We start from the raw sequence: 20,360 nt of genomic DNA, 5'->3' as shown, positions 1-20,360 counted from the left end.
TAGGATTAAAAAAAAATAAAATATCTTTTATTTGTTACTAATGTTTACTGTTTATTTAGGTTACCTATTTGATGATAGCCTGGAGCTATGTTTATGTTATTTAGCAATCTCATCTAAGCATACCAGCTCAATCTACTTTTGGTTTGATTTTAATTTTGATTTGCTTTATTAGCTCTAAAATGGAATTTACTTTGATTAACCATTTGAAAACTGTATTCAATTTTCAGATATAATGTACCAATATTTAAAGCACAACATTTGTTATAGGGCATAAAGTGATTGTAAAGTTTTAAACTAGTGAATATTTTATAGTGTGGGGTTATTATTTATGTTCTGAGAATTATAAATAAATCTATGAACATACACCCATTTTCTTCTATTCACTGATATAAACACTTTAATCCAAGTTACTTACCGTAGCTTAATTTTGGGATATCTTTTGCCGTCTCTTTAGAAGTTTAATAGTCAGCAATTATTAAAGCTTGTGAATAAAAGTTTAGGCGCCACAAAACACATAAAATTTAAAGTCCTTTCCTGTGACCGATTCTTAACCTCATCTCTATGCTCGATGTGTTTGTTTGTTATTTACTATTTTAATCTAAATTAATCCATTCTACATTTTCTGAAATTGTACAAATTTACTTTAAAAACAAGGACGATTTACATATTCTGATAAACGATTTAATTACAAAATAATTATGCTTATTACCTAGTAAAAAAGCTTTTTCACAACAAAACTCCTAACAGTAACGTAGCTATTATGTAACTATAGCATGTAATAAATACTTGATTTGTCCGTCCGTCTGAGTCCTTCAAACTTTGCTTTTTAGCAAAGGATGATAATAAGAGACAAACTTTTCATGAAATTGGATTCTAATCAGATTATCTAGAAGTGCCTGGTCATTTCCTAAATATTAAAGATTCCAAATGAATCCGAGTAGAACCTAATTCAGATTGCTATGTATGCTTTTCAGTAATTTTAAATTACATCCTTAAAAACTACTAAAAACCATAAGAAAAACATGTAGAGTATCCATGCTACAAAGTCAAAAAATTATTGATTAGCTGAAGCTTAGGTTAATTTATCACAAAAATATATCACAACTAAACTAAAAATCACAGAAATAATAATAAATATGCTTTAATAAATATATTAATAGTTGGTTATTTGCACAGCAAGAAACTTTTTAAAAGAAAATAACATTGGAGTGTTATAAAGAAATTGCTGAACAGTTCTTTTTGGCAGGTTAGAATAAATTGATAGGCTGAAATTATTGACAAAAAAAAATAAAAAAAAACATAAAAACATTTTAAATTATTGAAAGCAAAGTAATATATGGTACAATTAAATGTTTGAACAATAATCGAGGAAAACATTGTTTACAATCATATGTTTTTAAAAAAAATTATTTTTTTTTAGGTATCTTTTTGAACATTAAACTTCTGGTTTGTTTAAACTGGAAAGAAATACCTAGGTATATTTATTTATTTTAACCTTAATAATTTTCTTTGCGCCATCTCGCGGGTTTTTTCTCAACTTAATTTTCTTTATCATCTAATGGTTTGTGACATGTGCAGAGGCGTTTGCATCAGTTCCAAAGTCGCATCTTTCAGGTTCGCTCCTCTGCAAAAATAATATGATCTTATTATAAACGCAGCTACTACCTATATCTCAAATAGGATACCGTAAGTTCGCAGGGATCTAAAGGGATACGACAATGGCCGATAAATTGATGTACATTCCCTAAAATAATACATAAAATTACCTCTTTTTTTACTTTAAAATCAGTGGTTAAAACGTTTGAACACTCAACTTAATGAATCAACCAATCAAAATTAACGAAAAAAGTCCCGAAAGTTGTTAGGCCAACGAATAAGATAACGTTATTAATATTATAAAGCTTTGGGGTCTAGTGTAATAAACAACAAATTTTCCCCTCTCGCTCTCTCTCCCTCTGGTACGTCTTTTTTAATGAAATTATCTATTTCCTTCCTAAAATAAAACAGTAAAAGACAATGTTATGTTGAACTCTCTTATATTAGCCTCGTATTAATAAGAGTGGGTGGTTAGTTGGTAACCAACCCCCCTCCCCAAAGGACGTAAAATTGTGTGTGTGTGTGTGTGGGGAGGGGGGGTTAAATAAAACTCTCCTCACTATCACCACATTTTTTTATTACAATCCAAAAATCTAGCTTCTTTAATACACAACAATGTACCTATTGGATATTTCATCAATAATAATGAATGGTTAGGTGGAATAGTTATTCATCGCATCGTATTTTAGACAGATTTCCGCGGATAGTAATACAAAATTCTTTGCAAATAATTTCTTGAATAAAATCATAAAACGTTTTTTCATTTAATTTTCATTTTTTTCACTGTTGTGTTTTTATTTGACATTAAAAATAAAAATCATAAAAAATCTTCCAAATCAAAGAGAAAAAATCTTTGAATTATTGGTCAATTTAAGTTCAAAGATCTTTTTATTGTAAAAAGTTAATTTTTTCGAAATATTTTAGAAAAAAATTCTTCTAACAAAAAAAAATTATCATAATCCAAGATGGCGTCAATACATGTAAAATAATATTTTCAAAACAAAAAATTAAAACTTGAATATCTTTTTTCACAGATTGAATTTCAAAAATCGCTCTGACAGTTTTTCCAAAGTCAGTATGATCTATCGAATGAAAAAGGTTTGAAACTGATAGAACATTTCTTTATACTAAAACATATTTTTTCTCCCGTTTCTTCCCACACTTCCAAAAAATGAAATTCAATGAAAATTAAATGGTTCTCACGTTAAAAAATTTTTCTCACGGGTCCAAGAAATGAATTTAAATGAAAATCATATGTACCATTTAAATCAAAATAAATGGTTCCCACATTCTAAAAATTTTCCCACGCTTGACATTCTTGAAAAATGCTAAATAAATGGACATTTAAACAAACCAAAGATCGCGTTTTTTGCAATGGAATGTATATTTAAACAAACCCAATATCGCGTTTTTTGCTAACGCTCGATCATTTAATACCTTGGGATTTAAATATCCATTTATGCTAAATTTTGTTTGCTTAAATAACTCATTTTAATATTTATAGAAAATTGTCTTTAATACGGTGCTTTACATGATTAAGGTATGCATGGCTGATAACCGGTTCTAATCCAACTGATATTAATCGGTTTTGAAGCCATTCTGTAAATTTATATACCTGAGATTAGCTTCATGAAGATCACTTCCAGAAAGATTACAATTCTCTAAATCAGCTCCTGGAGACAAGAATAAAAATAAAAAGATTTACAATTATTAACTTAAATATAAAATAAAAAAATACAAGAAAATCAACCCTGGACCCTAGGTTTCCATAAGATATCAATGGGAAAACAAAAGGATATATATTATATAAATCATATCATGTTCTTTATTAGTAACTTGAAATTTAGAATCACAAAACGTATTTTTGTGTCACTACAAATGTCGGCATACTAAAAGTTTTTGTTGTTATAGATAATAACTCTTTATGGCTTAATTAAAAGACTAAAATATATCGAAGTATTTAATCTTATTAAATGTTAAGCAAAATCGTAATATATGAAATATGTATTGTATTAAGAGTTTATAGTTTAATACCTGCTAAAATAGCCTGTCTCAAATCACAATTTTTCATGTTGACATTCTTCAGTGTTGCCACTCTTAGATTAATACCTAGGTAGGTAACTATCATATAATAGATTATTTATATTAGGATTCCTGTCAACTTCGGCTAATAAGGAAGTTGAGAGTACCCCCATTAAATTATTCATTTTTTTTAAAAGATTTTTTTTTCGTAGATTGGTCAAGAAAAGCCCTCAATCCCCCCCCCCCCCAAAAAAAAAAACTGCCCAGCACCAATACTAAGCTTTCCAGATAATTGTCAGATCTTAAAAGGGCATATGGAAAGACAGAAAACCCACTACTTAGAAGATTTGTGAACTGAAACCAATCGCATCTTTTTTTTTCTCATAAACTTACAGGCTAGCTTACCTGACATATTACTGCCCTCCAGATTAGCCCCTCTCAGGTTGGCACCCTCCAGGTTAGCACTTGCCCCTGCGGGATCCTCAAAATTGGCTCCCTACAAAATATTACAGGTTTTCTTATTTTCTTTTGTTTTTGGATAAGGATGAAATAATCAGGAATAAAAAGGTATAATGCATGAGAACGATAAATTAAAGTATAGCAAATTCCGCAATTGCGATAAACAAAATACCCCTTCTGAGGAATAAAATTATTAGTGGAAAAGTGGGGGATTTTATATTTTAATATGTATCAGACTAAAGATTGTTTTTTAATACATAACTTTGACACGGGTTGAGTGAGTATTGTAGGTGTCCTATTCTAATATTTCTCTTTTTAGAGTAACATACCTTCAAATTAGCTCCCTCTAGGTTAGCACACAACATTTTTACTCCAAGCATCTGAGTGCCCTTTAAATATTAATATTATGAACTGGGGTGTTTATAACCATTAATGAGGCGGGGAAATTAAGGGAGTTTATATTACCTAACTTTTTATATTGTATAAATTTGGGAAAGAAATAGAGAGGATAGGAGGGGTGGGGAATAAACTAAACTTGGTTAAAAATATAAACCGCTGTATTAAACTAAAACACCTTCCGTCCAGATATCGCTCACCACTAAAATGACTGAATTTTTTTTTATTTTAGGGAGGATTTACATACCTGGGCAACAGGGAGGTTTTTAAGCTATTTCAGTTTTAAATCTAAATCTAAGGAGGATTTTCGACTATTTTCCTGTCATCCTTCGAATAAAGAGACCCGTCCAAAGACGTTAATAAAAAAACTAATGTTTTTTTCTTTTACTTAATTTTTGCACTTTTAGACCGTCGTCATATTTACCTCCATTTGAGCATGTGACAGATCAGCCCTCTCCAGTTGGCTCCAGGACAGATTTGCTCCATTCAATCTAAATAAAATAATCATTAAACAGAAATTTGCAATTATGACATAACCTTGAATCCTTCTTCCTTTCACTCTTTAAAAAAATATGAAGTCAATAGAAGGCTAGACTCTACAAAGAATTTCACTTTATACAAAATTATTTTTCTCTAAGTGTACGGCGTTAGTATAGCTAATTCTGCCAAAATTAGTCATCTTTCAAATCTTAGAAGAAAATATTTTATATATCTTTTTCAGGTACCTAGGTATCTAAAAGGAAAAAATTAATCTTTTTTAACTTTCTATAATGTAAGATTTTTATTTACAGTTTTATCATTTTCCTTGACCAAATAGCTAACCTTAATAAGGTTAAGTTGAAAACTCTGCATGATTCTTCTTTCGTTACTCTCTATAGGTAGGTATTTCATTTACAACTTTTCTAGTACCTGGCTCCTTTCAAGTTGGCATACTTGAGATTTACATTTGTCATGTCCAGCTTTGAGAGATCTGCTCCTTCCAGGTTTAATCCCTTAACAAAATAAGTATGTAACCTAGAAAAAACCTATTTACCATCAATAATATGGCAATTTTATTACATATAATTATTGTTGTCAATTACTGTATTGATAAATGCTTATACCTGGAATCTGAGGCCTCTATCCGTCCTGTCAGGCCTGTCTGTTCTGTCAGAGAAGCTTGCTTGACCTATCAAGGCTTCAACCACATCACGACGTGTTAACGCTCTTTCATCTCTAGAAAATTTTTAAAAAAATTAACAAGGATGATAACTTCCATGAAATTGATAAAAATAAATCAACAAAGAGAAGGATATGGAAAATAATAGTAGATGCAAGAGAATCTTCACTAGAATTTAGAAGGATATTTCATAAAGCAGCCGAGTAAGTCAAATTTCCTAAACAGCAACATTTCTCCAAGGGCACATTAATGACGGACAGTCATACGGGCAGTATGACATATTGAGTGGTACTCATTCGTCAGGTAGATCCTTATTATAGCCTCTTATAAAAATGTTAATAGCTGCAGAATCTTCTATCTTGGAAGCAGAATAAATTTAATTTTTTCCATTCTTTCCTATTGAGCAGACATTTGTAAATAGAGAGTAGCAATAGCAGAGGAACAAAACAAAATGTTCACCTAGGAATAGAGTAATCTTGTGTTATTTCTTCAAGCTGAGGAATTATTGATTCCATCCCAAAATATTTGGCCTCTTCCAAAACTCCTTTAAAAATAGATTTTTTATTTAAAGAGCTTTATAACAAAGCATCCATAAAAGCATTAGGCATTTGTTTACATTTTTGGCATTTTTTTGTCTTAAAGGGGACTATGCATGAACTAGAGTAACTGCTGTTGTTAAGCACCTTCCAGCAGTGTGTGGTTTTAAGAGTTTTTTGTCAAGTATATTAGGTTACTTTTAACTTGGTTTATGACCACAAAAATTCAGTTTTATGAAAGAAAAAAACCAATTTAAAATGATAAACCAAAAAGAGCATACATTTCTACATACATATTTAGACTCAAAAACATACATCAATATACCTTACTATCATATATTTGGCAAAATCTGCAATTACTTAACAGTGTGATTAATATAATTTTGCCTTTTGTAGCATTCGATGATAATTTCAAATATATGTCTATTACACATTGAGTGTAACAAACATTTGATAGGTACTATTTCGCCAAAAATCACTTAAGATATTAATTTAAGCCACGTTCAGTTTTAAAATAAATGAATATCTTCATATCTAAAACCCAGAGATAGAGGGGACAATGGGCTATTTATTACAATAGTCCTCAAAGTGTTATAATAACGTTTTCTTATTCGTTGGCTGAACAACCTTGGGGATTTTTATTGAATTTTTAATGGTTGGTTTATTAAGTTGAGTGTTCAAACATTACAACCATCAACTTTAATCTACAGAAGGTGTAATTTTGTGTATCATCATTGTGGATTTACATCCATTTATCGGTCACTGTCCTATCCCTTTAGATTCCTATTAAAACCACAATATGACTCAAACTACAATCATAAAAAAGTTACTACCTGCTGGGTTGACATTAGGGTCAATGAAAAGGGAGCCAGTGCGCAGAAAGTTCAGTATGGGCTCAAAATACCTGGGACTCCTAAAATATAGATGATTATCATCTTGGCGGCCACATGACACAAAAAAACTTGCTGGTCGTTTCAAGATACAAAATCTAGTAACATAAAATCCGCAACATTAATAATCTAATAGTTATAGTTAAGGGAAATAAGTCATGACTTTGCCATTATCATTCACAATCAATACCACTTAAGTATCTTGAAGACAAATGACGTCCAATCAAAATGTTAATTGTCTTCAATATATTACCAGAATGATAATTTTTTTAACCATCCCCAAATATTTCGAATATAACTTACCTGTCAATCAGATAAGCTCCATCCGCATCTTGTACACAAGGTCTCAAAGCTGACTCTGGTGCAAACATTCTCGCCAGCATACAGTTGGGCTCCCGGGCAAGTGTACTCCTACACAAAACAAGGACAATAATGTCCAGAAGTAGTGCAGCAATAAGATGCAAAATTGCTGAGATTTGGCAAGTAATGTCAACAAAACTAGATGCATTTTACATGCCATAGAAATTAGAAATGACGAGAAAGCATTGCATTTTTTTAGTTGGTGGAAGAACTGAACACAAGATGCCTATTTTTCATAATAATACCTGCATGTTGTAAATTTTTGTCCGCCAATATTCAAAGTCAACCAATCATTATTCACAATTGACATAATACGACTCTGAAATTTATTCAAATTGATAATACGACTCTTAGATTATTTAAAATTTATCAAAAACACTATTTACATGAGACGATAAAAAATTACAAAACATTACAAGTTAACTGTTTAGGTAAAATTTATGTTTACTTTACAAACTACTATTTACATCTTAATCCATAAGAAATATCTACAATTTATTTAATTAATAGTAAACAATTTGATTTAATAATATCTAATAAACTAATCAATAAAAAGTTATCAAAAATACATAGGTATAAAATTCATTATAAGTGCCTTGGCGATATAAAATTTTTTTTTTTTTATGTTGTTGAGTGTAAGTAATAGCTAAGGTATTTTAGATTAAAACTAGATTAGGTTTTTTTTCATTAAAACGTATGCCTTTCTTAAATGAAAAAAATCTGTTCGTTTATGTATAGACAAAGAAACCCATTGAACGTTAAAAATTAGTTTCTGATACAAAAATGAATCCGATAAAGGACAAACAGACAAACTTTTTGTAGTCCATTGTTTTAGAGGTCCTTCGGGCCATACAAATGACAAGAAAAAGAAAGAAAGAATTTTAAAATTTGAATTAGTGGAAATGGTAAAACATATATATATATAGTTTTTGTCTAGAGCAATTCTTGTCTACAATCATTTAACACTGATAACAGCTTTCTGAATGATAAATAAATCTTCTTCCGATGTTTTTGTAAGATTAATAGATATTGCTGATCAGTAGAAATCTGGATCATGTTCCCGTAGCCAACCAACCATTGTGTTCTGGTTTTCTGCACCTTTTTCAAAACACAAAGCATTGAATAAATATCTTGTTAAAAGTGAATAGATCTTATCGTTAATTTATTCATGTTAGAGTCGACCTATTGATTTCAAACTTGGCATGATAAATCCTGTAACAGTAAAGTACGATTTATAAAACGTAGCAACTCTACAATTGTTACCAGAAAGTACGTTGGTTTATTTAAAATATGTTTTTTATTTAAACTTATTTAACAAAAAGTTTTGGTATGATACAATTATCCTATTCATCTGAATATTGAAATATTGATTTCTTAGACAACAAAAAAAAACAATATAATAAAATTGCCATTAACAGTATCCTGTATGTACGCAATTTTGCATCAAACTATATAAAAATTTGTTCAGAATTATACATTTGCATTATTGAGTTTCTGAGATTAGTGTTAATGTTCGTCTGTCCCACTGACCGATTTTAGATCTTCGCTTTTATGAATATTGTCATCCTTTTTTTTTGAAAGTTTAAGAATTTCAACGTTTGCTCTGTTTTGCCTTGATTAAGATCATCTAAACTTTTCATATCTTCTTCTGTTAATTTAAAATCGTAAACCTAGAAAAAAAATTTAAGCAGTAGATCAAATCTAACTTCTTAATATCAGTTAACTTAGAAGGGATATTACATATGAATAAAAACTGACTTTAGTTAAAAGTATGAGACCTTTTATTGCTTGGTGTTTTTCTAAATCGTATGAAAAGGAATGCTGAATTTTTTGTTATTTGAGAAATAAGTAATAGAATAGTAGAAACAGTAAATGCTATTTTGAGGCAAAAAGAATATTTTATTGTAAAGCTTTTGTGTTTGATGACTTTTGTGGGTCTAGTTTTGCTTCAGTATCATCAAACGATGGCGACTACGTCCCTAGAGGCATATAGAGTAACTTTAGGGAGGCATATAGAGGAACTTGAGGGAGGGGGCAGGGTTGAAATTGACAACCTAAAATTTTAATTTAGTTTTAAAAAGAAAAAAGAAAATTTCTTGAGGGTAATATTCTCAGGGCGATTTCTTTAGAGATAGTGGTGGTACCTTCCCCCCAAATGGTTTTAACCTTCCCAGGACTTATGAGAAGCTTCATTGAAAAGGAGAACCATATCGGTTAAGCGTGCGGTGAGATATTTAGGTACAGACACACAGAGATCCTGTTACTTTAATATAGGGATATGATCGAACTTAAGGAGCTTAATAATCATAATTTTTACCTGTAAATTTATTTCTTGTCTTTTTGGATTTACACTCTTTGGTAACAATGCAAGGTTGTGTTGGACAGCCCATCGTAACAAAACCTAGAATTAAAAGTGGAGCTCTAATTCAAGTTTATTGAATGGTCAATTTCTTTCATCGTAAGTTGGTTTCTAACCTTTTAGCAGAAAAGAATTATCTTATTGAAGTTGTACTGGAGGAGACAATGGGCTATTTATTACACTAGCCCCCAAAGTTTTATAGTAACGTTTTTCTTATTCGTAGAACCTAAAATCTGGATTTTCTTTATTTAATTTTGAGACATAATATTGAACAGACCTGAGCAGGAGTAACGTCATATGTTTGAGCTAACTTTGTGACAACAGAATCCTCCAAAATTTTAATAGCTCCGGCTCCCAGGCTAGCATATGCTTGAAATACTATACCGTGCTCCTAAATAAAAAGTATGCGGTTACAAAGACGTATACATAATTTATATATCTTTCTTTCTATTAATATGTATAGGCTGTAATATGTAGGTAGATAATCCCTAATGAATTAAAAAGAGGGAGTATAATAAGGATTTCCCATGTTAAAGACTTCTAAATTTACTAACCGCCAATCCTAATCTATGGAATCATAGGAATCATCGCCAAAATTTAAGTTTTACATCTTTAATAGAAGCCAAGAGAATGACGGGCCACATGAGGACCAGACAGATACATGTCTTATGAAGTAGCTTCGCTGCTTCAAATACACCTACCTTACACAAATCTCTAACAGGCTTGGCCGTCAGGTACGGATGGCACTCATTTTGGAGGACGGCTGGCTTTGGCAGGTCTTTCTGTGCACAATAATCCAACAGCTGTTTAAGCTGGCGCACACTAAAGTTGCAAATACCAACAGCTTTTACCGGTCCATTACTAATCATTTAATATGGACTTAGATTTTAATTAGAATTTTTCGGTCTTTGTTAGAAAGAACCCCAGTGAAAATTGGTTCAACCATTATATATACCTCTTTACCTCCCATAAAAAAAAACACATTTATTTTCTATAGGTAGGTAATTTAATTACTAAAATCAAGCTATTTAAAGCCCATTTTCCTTGCAACGTGTTTACACATATGTCCATAGGTTTCCAGTCTTAGTTCAAGCTTCCAATCTAATGGAACCATTTTATCCTTCAAAATAATACACTTTTATAGTTTGCAATGTAATAGGGAAATGTAATATGGTGGTCAGCAACTGAGCTGAAGAAAAATAAATACAAATCAATCCTTAACAAAGTTTATTTACAGAGAATAGACTTATGTGAATGCGTTACTTAAATTCAAATAAAAATCGCGAGAAGAAAAATAAGAGTGTATCATTCCTCGTTTCCCGGAATTAACTGTTTAGGCCTGGACATTCCCATTCTCACGGGTGGATAATTCAAATGCCGTCCTAAAAAATAAAATAGTAAATGAAACACAAGTTTTGTTGCACAACAAATACGTAGAGCCAAAAAAAATATTGATAACTTCAGGTGTCCTATCCTCACTCATCTACCTCATAGTAATTATCACATTTTTCTGATGCTGTAAGATAACTGGAACAAGCAACTATCCTTTGGACTGAAAGCGAGCACTCTTTACAATAACCAACCGGAATTACTATTTTTTATTTCAGGGTTCTTAAAGGCTAAAACAATGGACGATAAAGTGATACACTTCTCTAATGATGATAAATAAAGTTACTTAAATTTAATAATGTTTAATGTTTATAAGCAAACGAATAAAATAACGTAAGACTTTGGGTACCAATAGGGTTTTTACCTGGACCAGGCCAGTGCATGAGCCAAAGATCAATGTAGCTTGTCCCCAAATTTCTCAAAGATTTTCTTAGCTCCGCATCACACAAGGGTTTTCCATTCTTTCCTGAAAATAATGATATCTACAAATATTTACATTATATAGGTACCCAATATTTCAGTAACTTATGATTGTTATCCAATTAGGATACAAGAAATAATATGATAGGCAATGAACTGATAAATTAAAGAAATAATATGTTAACATCGAAAGTTAAAGAGCAGTGAAAAGTTATAATTCAGTTTTTAAAGGTAGTGAACTAAGAAGTTACTGTTATTTTCCGCCACTCACTACGACAGAAGGACAGATATTGTCTAGTTATTTAGTAGCTGAAACTAAAATAAATATTATCTTTTCCTACCTTTTCCCGTGAAGCTTCTCCACAACTTTGTTTGTATGTAAATTTGTTCTCTTGGAATTCCGCTATCCATAATTGCTTTTCCACATTCCTTCTCATTGCTGTATACTGACGCCGTATCAAGTCCACGGTATCCTTGTCTTAATAATAATAATCTTAATCTGATTGTCCAGAAAGATCCCTTGTTAGCTAATGCTTTATCTATGCAAATATGGAAGTATAAAATAAAGATCGTATTATCAAAGGGTTAGTAAGCTTAATAGGAATCTATTTCTAATAAGGGGGGGGGGGGGGAAGTTTTGACACATTTGCGTAAACAGTGAGTATAGGCTTTATCTTTGGACTGAGAGGATAAGTTATTAGAGATAAAATCATTCCTATATGATGAATTTTCCCAAGTTTTAATTTTTTTTGGATAGGCCTCCAGGTTCCGGAGCTCCAGGCCTCCAGGTGGTCTCTGTACAGGTAAAAATTATTTTTTTTTTATTTTTACCTGTACAGAGAGGACCTGGAGGCCTGCAGCTCCTGAACTTAGAGGCCTATCCAAAAAAATCTTAAAACTTGGTAAAATTCATCATATAAGAATGATTTTATTCCTAATAACCTACCCTCTCAGTCTAAAGATAAAGCCTATACTCACTGTTTACGCAAATGTGTCAAAACTTCCCTCCCCCCCTTAGCCCTGATGTGGATGATTAACCATCCCTTGAGCTGTTAATTCTGTACAAGACCAAAAGCAAAGGGTTGGTTGTCTTAGTAGTGTCACGGGACTAATTAATTTTGAGATCAGTCAAGTTCTATGTATTAAGAAATTCTTCAAGTATATATTTAATAAAACAGACCTTAGTGCAGACAAAACTCCCTTGTAGCATTCATCACCCTTCATTTTGTAAGTTCCAAATTGAATCTGAGGAATAGTACCGCCGTTATTTAACAACATATCTGGTGACCTTAATAAACATATAAACTCGTTTTATTTAAGATAGCTTAATAGAGTAAAAAGTATTGTTCCTATTGGGCCTCGAAAAGGAGAAAGGGAAAGAAAAGCATATTACAAACCATTTATAATGTTAAAACTTTATGGCAGGTTGATAATTTTAAAACAAGTTGGTTCTGTCTAGCTGTCGGATAAGATCTCACTAACAACCTAGGTAATTATTTGTCTTCTACACTTCAGTGAAGCTTTATAAATACCTAGATAGGTCATGGATATTTCTTACAGACTTTTACTGCCTTTTCTCCCTTAGATTCTAGACTTACAGACACAAGTAAAAAACAAAAAATACTATAAATATTTTTTATAAAAAGTACTCTAAATATTCTTACTTTGTTTCCATATCAATTTCAGTCTTTTGTTTCTTGACTTCGATAAAATCATTTTCTTCTATCTGTCTCTTTATTCCAGGCGAATTTTCCATTTTAAGTCTGAAGCATGCAAACAAATGTAATGATACGTACTTAATTGTTATTAATTTAGAATTGCTAGAAATAAATCTAGGACCATCTAAAGACTTAGGAAATAATAATTTAGTATAACCTAACTACCTATCTTTAAAAATGAATTCTCAATCGTTTTAGAAATTGGGTATACGGACAGACACCAAAAAATCCTTACTGCTAGCTTTATATAAAAGTAAAGGGGTAGCTTCATGAAAGGCATTTGAACTTAATTTAGTGAACCGCATATTTTTTCCTGGTTAATTGGTTAAACTACATTTGAATGGCATATATTTGAAAGAATTTCAATTTTCTACCGTGTAGTTTTTAAAATATCAAGACTTGAAAATCGTCTATTTAAATAGCATATAATATGACAAAAAAACGATTTTCAAGTCTTAATATTTTCAAAACTACGTGGAAGAAAATTAAAATTCTTTTAGATATATGTCATATAAATATAGTTTAACCCATTAACTAGCAAAAAATATGCGGTCCACTAAAGTAAGTTCAAATGCATTTCGTGAAACTACCCCTTTGAGTTCGATAAAAAGTACATTATGAAAGTTCGACAAAAATAGAGATAGCCTGTTATTGATGCTTGTGTATATAATTGTCCTTGTTTTTATTAAATTATACCAACATTAATTTTTTGTTGCATCACAATAGAAAATCTTAGGCAATCGAATATTTGTTTACATTTTTACACAATACTTGCAGAAAATAAACAGCGGCATACACAAAATAAAGAAAAAGACGACATTTTGATATTATTATATTTAGCGGCATCGTGCGCGCATAGTCAAAGTAGCCGAATTCTAGCAAAATTATACATTAAAAAAAAAAAAAAATATTTGCTTTTAAAAAACGCCTCTTACAAACTAGTTCATTTTTAAAATAGATAAATAACGCTTTTGTTGCGTATTAGTTTTTTAACAAATTAACTTTATATGCAGAACAAAATTTGTAGGTATGTATTTCGGTTGGCAACCATAGACGTATCTTGAGAGAACTTGAGAAGGCATGATTGAGAATTTGAATTATGAATTTTTGTACTAATTTCCAATAATTGTTTGTGTTTTTTATTAATATTTTTTATAATTAAATGTTTTTTTAAGAATTTATTGATGTATTTCAGATTTAATTAAAGCTAATTATAATGTTTCTTTTACCCCGAATGTTCGTTTTGCCGGCTGCTTCAAATAAAAGCGGCTTTATGGCTGCTACAAGTATGAAATTCCACACAAGTTTCATACCGCTAGCAGCTTCAGCTGCCAAATCTGATTTAGCTACTCTAAGGTTCGTATTATCTTCAATCTGTATCAAAATAATATTTCAATAATTTTGCGGATTGAGTTTAAAATTACAATAGGCATCCTATGCAAAGTGTTTAGTTTTTCAATTGGGCTGTTAATTGTTGTAGTTTTTTATATTTGTCCTTTGATATCTCAGCAACTTATAAAGCGTTGTCTCGTTCTTAAAGTTTAGTTATATATGATATAAATATATATTACTACAGCGTTTCGGAACTGTTTAATTTTGATGCGGCTCCGGCTCCTACCTTAAAATTAATATATCAATTTTTGTTCATTATTGAATTTGATAAAATAATTAGGGATGGGAATCCGTCGAATTTTTGGGCCGGATTCGGATTCCGGATTCTGAAGGAATCCGTCAAAAAAAGTGACGGATTCTTGCGGATTCCGGATTCTTATTTTTGGCGGATTCCGGATTCTAGCAGTATTTTTAAAGGCCGTCCGTCACAGAGGGATAGCTTTTTTCGTTAATTTATCACTATGTTACTTGGTTGAAGCCTGGATTTGTTTAAAGTGTTGACTTCCAGCATAACTGAAACATTTACATCACATTAGTAATTATTTAAATTTGTTATGTAGAAAATTTTTTTTTGATCTTTGCCTTCAAACAGAGGGAGTTGTAAGAAAAAAGACGGTAATTTTAGCCTACCAATTTAGAATCCGGAATCCGCTATAAAAAACGGATTCCGGATTCGGATTCCAAAATTGGCCGAAAATTGGGCGGATTCCGGATTCGGATTCCGGATCCGGATTCCCATCACTAAAAATAATATAAAATATTTTGCTTTTATTTGATTAAAGCTATATAAAAGTAGAAGGATGTATGTATATTTGTTAAGTAACAATAGTTTTTCAGTTTATTATATAGAAATAGACTGCATGGTGCCAAATTATAATATTACTTTAAAAATCACTTTTAGCTAATCTGGAGCCGTAGCTGTATTTAACGAAAAATACGGCTCCGGCTCCACCAAAAATGTTGCTGCTCCCGGCTCCGAAACGCTGGATTACTAGGTAGGTACGAATTTATTTCATGATACGACTGACATGTTTATTGTTTTTTTTTTAGAAAGAAAACTGGATATTCCTTGTCAATTTGCAAGAAGGCTCTTAGGAAATTCAACATTTGTTTATCCACGTACTTTTTAAATATTACCTATATATTGTTTTCAAAGTAGTAGTATATCGGCGAAATATAAAAGATATAATACCTAGTGTTGCAGATATTTTATGCCTTGGCTTAGTGAAGGTCTTCATCAAAAATGTTGGGTTTATTACAAAATTACATATCCTATGTTTTTATCTTAAATCTACATATAAAGACTAAGTCAATAAAACGACAGATATTCCCCAAATACCTAATTAATGTTGTCCTTGAACCAGTGAAAATAATAACAATCTAGCAGAGGCCGAGGTTTGGTTGAAGGGCCAGGCTCAGGCCCAAGGCTGGGCCAAGGCGCAAAAACTTCAAGGAAGAAATACTTCACAAGGATTATTGGGTCTTTCTATTCAAGTAAGCATTCAAAAAATATTTTTATAAATGTACAGACAACTACAACCTAGTAGTTTCTTCATTGACCTCTAATTTCACAACACACTGTTTTTTTTTCTTTGGCTTTCTCACCGAGTTTTCATTCAAACAGTTGAGAAATCATGACTGTTTTTTTTAAATTTTTCTGTGGAGACCTTTGTAACAAGGCAATGTGTAAGAAAATTAGTGTGCCAAAATAACAAATAATCTTCTTGGTTTGTTCTAAGGTATTAAAACTACCTACTAAATTAAGTAAGAATAAATAATGACACTTTACCTAAACATTCTTAGTCTAGCGTACATACTTTCAAAACCATTTTTGTTTAGGAAAATAAAGCTGCCATAGTTGAATTAAACTGCGAAACTGACTTTGTTGCTAGAAACCAACAATTTAAAGGGTAGGTTATTTGATTATTAATGCAGTCAGGTATAGGATTTGTTAAGGATTTTAGGGCCATGTACCCAATAAAACATGTCTTTTATAGTTCTTCCAGAATAGGTTTTGAAGAGTAGAATTAGGATATGATCCTATGGTTATCTCCAAATATGATCTGAGAAGTTTATATGAAAACCTTTTTATACCTGCTTTTAAAAAGATTTTTTTTGTAGGCTAAGAGCTATATAATTTTAAACTGCCTATGCGACCTATTCAAAATATATTTTGTAATTTTAGTATTCTGGAACGATTAGCTTCAACGTGTATTTCAACATCATCTATTGATTCAACAGAACCAGTCTCTAAAATCGATATTCCAAGGTACGTTACCTTTACGCTAGCTAATATTATTACAAAGACTAGCTGCTACAGGGTGGGGAAAAACCCAGGGTTTTTTTTTAAAAAAGCCCAGCCAACCCAACCCGTAAAAACCCTTAAAAAAACCTTAAAACCCTGGATTTTAAGGTTTTTTTGTTTGTTTTTTTTTGGGTTTTTAAAAAAAACCCTGGGTGGGTTTTTTTGGGTTGGTTTTTTGTATGCCCACCCTGAGCTGCTAGGAGAGATAGATATATGACTATTAAATGTAAATGTTAAGAGAGCCCAAAACTACCACACGAGACACTAACAAAGCATCACTACAGTGTAAAGTATCACCTAATCAGACGAACCATATTTGAGATCATAAGCTACAGACAAAAAAATATAATAGAAGGAAAAAACTGTTTAATAATCAAACCAAACAATTTGTCTACTTTTCATTTCATCTGTATGGTAAAAATCGATTTATTTTAATCTTATTTCCCAATTAGCATAGTTTTAAAAAAAGCTTCAAATTTATTCTCAGTTAGATACCTAATTTTTATTATATTTTAGAGATGAGGTGTGTAAATTGAAAATCGAGGATGGATCAAGCCTCGCGGATCTTGTTGCTCTCAACATTGGACAGATTGGAGAAAATATGGCAATTGGTGATGCAACTTTTGTTCAAACAGCTACAGGTCTTGTGTTTTAAACAAATCTTTGTGCTATCGTTTTTTGTTTGTTTGTGAATGACTTGTTTGTTATTTTTCCAGGGCTATGTCCTTATGGTGGAGGTGGTTAAACATTTTCAATTTTGCCCAAGATGAATAAAGTAAGGGGTATTCAATTTCAAATCGTACTTAAGAAATTGCTTTTAGGTGTAAGTTTGGCGGGTCTATCCCACCCCGCAACAGAGGAGGGGGAACCACTAATGTCGGGTAGATACGTGGCTCTACTGGCGTATACCAAGGCAGACAAAGGTAAAGATTTTACTTCCAACAGTATAGTTGCTGATATGTTCAAAACATTTAAAAGGGGGACGTAACGGAAGATTTTTTATGCTGGGGGGGGGGGGGGGGGGGGTCTCCAGAACCACTTGATGAACCGTGTAAATTTTTTTTGACTTAAGCTTTTATGGGTATGAACATCTTGTCGTTTCAAAATCAACCACTAGCCCTTCGGGACTCAAAAAACCCTAATAATGAACCCAACCTTAATTTGAAACCATAAGATGTTCATACCCATAAAAGCTTAAGTCCAAAAAATTACATGGTTTATCAAGTGGTTCCGGAGAAACCCCCCTCCCCACAGCATCAAAAAAGCTTCAGTTACGTCCCCCTTATTCAGAAAACACCAATAGGTACCTAGTCAAGTTTATGTTTTTTATTTTTTAAATACTTCAAGAGCAAAAGATTCTCAGTTTTGCTATCATGCTCGTAAGGACAAAGTATTTAAAATACCTTTGTTACAGAGAAGCTGCTCTACTTTGGTTTGATTATTTAAATATTTTCAGAAGATATAGATCTGCCAGAGGATACAAGTATAGAGAAACTACCCACACATTTATGTCAACACATAATAGGTATAGCATTATCCTAGTTTTGGTTAGTTATCATGTATTTTTTGGTTAAGTGTTCATATTTTCCAACTTAGTTGAATTCCCCCCCCGCCCCACATTAGGGGATTTTTTCTCCCGGCTATTTTTGAAATTCAACTAGTGCAGTTGCAATTATTATGCCTTTTGGTAAAAAAACACTTGTGTAAAAATTTTAATCATTTTGGACAAGTATTATGCCCAGTAATTTCTTTTTGAAATTTTGACGCCCCCCTTATGGGGGTCAAAAAATCATTGCATCAGAACTATGGCTTCATGGTGCTCCCTGAATGGTCTTGAGGAGTTGAATCAGGAATTTTTGAAATTTTAAAGATATCTCGTTCCTAGCCTGAGAAAAGTTCAAATAACCTCTAAAAATTGGCCAATTTTTAAAAATAGCGTTTTATTAGGTTTTTTTTAAAATTTTCACAGGCTAGCAACGAGATATTTTGAAAAATTCAAAAATTTTTGATTCTACTTCTCAAGACCTATTCAGGAAGCACCATGAAGCCATAATTCTGATGCAATGATTTTTTGACCCCCATAAGGGGGGCGTCAAAATTTCAAAGGGAAATTACTGGGCATAATACTTGTCCAAAATGGTTAAAATTTTAACACAAGTATTTTTTTTTATATTTTTTTAGGAATGAACCCAACATTTGTGAAGAATAAGAAAGACAAAGAAAATTCTCTAATGCATCAAGCTTTCCTTTTAGATGAATCCATTACAGTAAGTTCATATTACTTCCCTCTTGTCTAAGTTAAGATCATAGGAATGTTAAGTTGTGTGGTTCCTTCCCTCAAAGTGCCAAATGAGCACCCTTTTGTAAAATAAATGAAAATAAGAGGGGGGTTAGATTATTCCTTATGCCTTAACCAAGCACTGGATCCTTGCCTTTTGGGTTTACCCTGTTTCTAATATTTATAATCTACTTAACTCAACTAGACCTAAAGTAATAAACAAATGAGAAACTCCCCCCCCCCCCTCAATTTATTTATCTCCCGCATAAATGTTAAAAAGATTTTTTAAATCAAGATTATTTTTTTAAGGTTGAAAAATTATGTCAAGCTGCCGGATTTACTGTTCTCAGTTTTACTAGAAGAGAAATTGGAAGAAGTAATGAATAAATACAGGAGACTTTGATTCTTGGGATAATATTCGAAAAGAAATAAGAAAAATTTACCTTATCAATAGAAAATTGTATATATTTTAAATGGGATAATAAAAATAAAATCCTTTTTTTAATTGCCCAGCAATTTATGGCTAATAATTCCTTATTAATTAACGACTATCCACAAACGAGAGCACATGATTCTAAGTACCTTCCAGCATTGATCCTAAGTATTTTCTTTCAGAATATAATAGGTCACCATATATTATTAATATATTGACGAGAAAATTTATGTTTCACCATGTTTTTTTTAGGTATTTTAATTGATTTTGAAAACTTTTATGAAGCTAATTCTTTTAATAAAATGGATATTTGATGTTACATATGCGAATACTGGTGTTATATAGATTGTAAATTAATCCATATTAGCATTAATTTAAACATACATATGAGATATAGTAAATGTGCTTTTGACTTTTTTAATTTTTATCATTTGACAACATGGACAATTAAAGACACCCCGAACTCAACAAAACGTTTGATAGAATTTTAACGAAAAATGGTGGACATTTTTTTACTTTTCTTCAACTTGAAGTGGTGAAACATAAATTTTTTCGTCAATATATTAATTATTGATAGTGACCTATTATATTCTGAAAGAAAATACTCAGGATCAATTCTGGAAGGTACTTAGAATCACGTGCTCTTGT

The 20,360-nt window shown here is 31.4% G+C and overlaps 4 protein-coding genes across 4 annotated transcripts; 1 reads left to right on the top strand and 3 right to left on the bottom strand.

The window, feature by feature from the left end:
- Positions 1-618: 618 nt before the first annotated feature.
- LOC145334853 (uncharacterized) lies at positions 619-7,742 on the bottom strand. Its single transcript, XM_080180458.1, has 12 exons — positions 7,664-7,742; positions 7,362-7,469; positions 7,002-7,081; positions 6,092-6,176; positions 5,577-5,688; positions 5,383-5,465; positions 4,898-4,964; positions 4,407-4,466; positions 4,024-4,114; positions 3,631-3,705; positions 3,212-3,269; positions 619-1,624 (listed from the first exon to the last, which is right to left on the bottom strand). Exons 1-12 carry the CDS (start codon positions 7,726-7,728, stop codon positions 1,552-1,554), a joined length of 957 nt encoding a protein of 318 aa, XP_080036584.1. The 5' UTR covers positions 7,729-7,742; the 3' UTR covers positions 619-1,551.
- LOC145334855 (1,5-anhydro-D-fructose reductase-like) lies at positions 7,737-10,673 on the bottom strand. The gene is made up of 5 exons (XM_080180461.1): positions 10,479-10,673; positions 10,055-10,168; positions 9,736-9,819; positions 9,031-9,088; positions 7,737-8,516 (listed from the first exon to the last, which is right to left on the bottom strand). Exons 1-5 carry the CDS (start codon positions 10,644-10,646, stop codon positions 8,455-8,457), a joined length of 486 nt encoding a protein of 161 aa, XP_080036587.1. The 5' UTR covers positions 10,647-10,673; the 3' UTR covers positions 7,737-8,454.
- A 113-nt stretch (positions 10,674-10,786) lies between these two features.
- Positions 10,787-13,376, bottom strand: LOC145334854 (uncharacterized). The gene is made up of 6 exons (XM_080180460.1): positions 13,251-13,376; positions 12,767-12,874; positions 11,928-12,064; positions 11,531-11,632; positions 11,091-11,159; positions 10,787-10,899 (listed from the first exon to the last, which is right to left on the bottom strand). Exons 1-6 carry the CDS (start codon positions 13,340-13,342, stop codon positions 10,802-10,804), a joined length of 606 nt encoding a protein of 201 aa, XP_080036586.1. The 5' UTR covers positions 13,343-13,376; the 3' UTR covers positions 10,787-10,801.
- Positions 13,377-14,483: 1,107 nt separating this feature from the next.
- Positions 14,484-20,243, top strand: mEFTs (elongation factor Ts, mitochondrial). Its single transcript, XM_080146039.1, has 10 exons — positions 14,484-14,660; positions 15,747-15,791; positions 16,061-16,190; positions 16,536-16,606; positions 16,882-16,965; positions 17,518-17,642; positions 17,823-17,924; positions 18,458-18,526; positions 19,183-19,268; positions 19,589-20,243. The coding sequence occupies exons 1-10, from the start codon at positions 14,521-14,523 to the stop codon at positions 19,664-19,666; spliced, it is 930 nt and encodes a 309-aa protein (XP_080002165.1). The 5' UTR covers positions 14,484-14,520; the 3' UTR covers positions 19,667-20,243.
- Positions 20,244-20,360: the final 117 nt, after the last annotated feature.

The sequence above is a fragment of the Acartia tonsa genome, chromosome 13, assembly GCF_053477335.1.
Source record: "Acartia tonsa isolate MP-2025a chromosome 13, ASM5347733v1, whole genome shotgun sequence".
Lineage (NCBI taxonomy): Eukaryota > Metazoa > Arthropoda > Copepoda > Calanoida > Acartiidae > Acartia > Acartia tonsa.
Note: the sequence above shows the minus strand (reverse complement) of the source record. Positions and strands in the feature narration are given on the sequence as shown.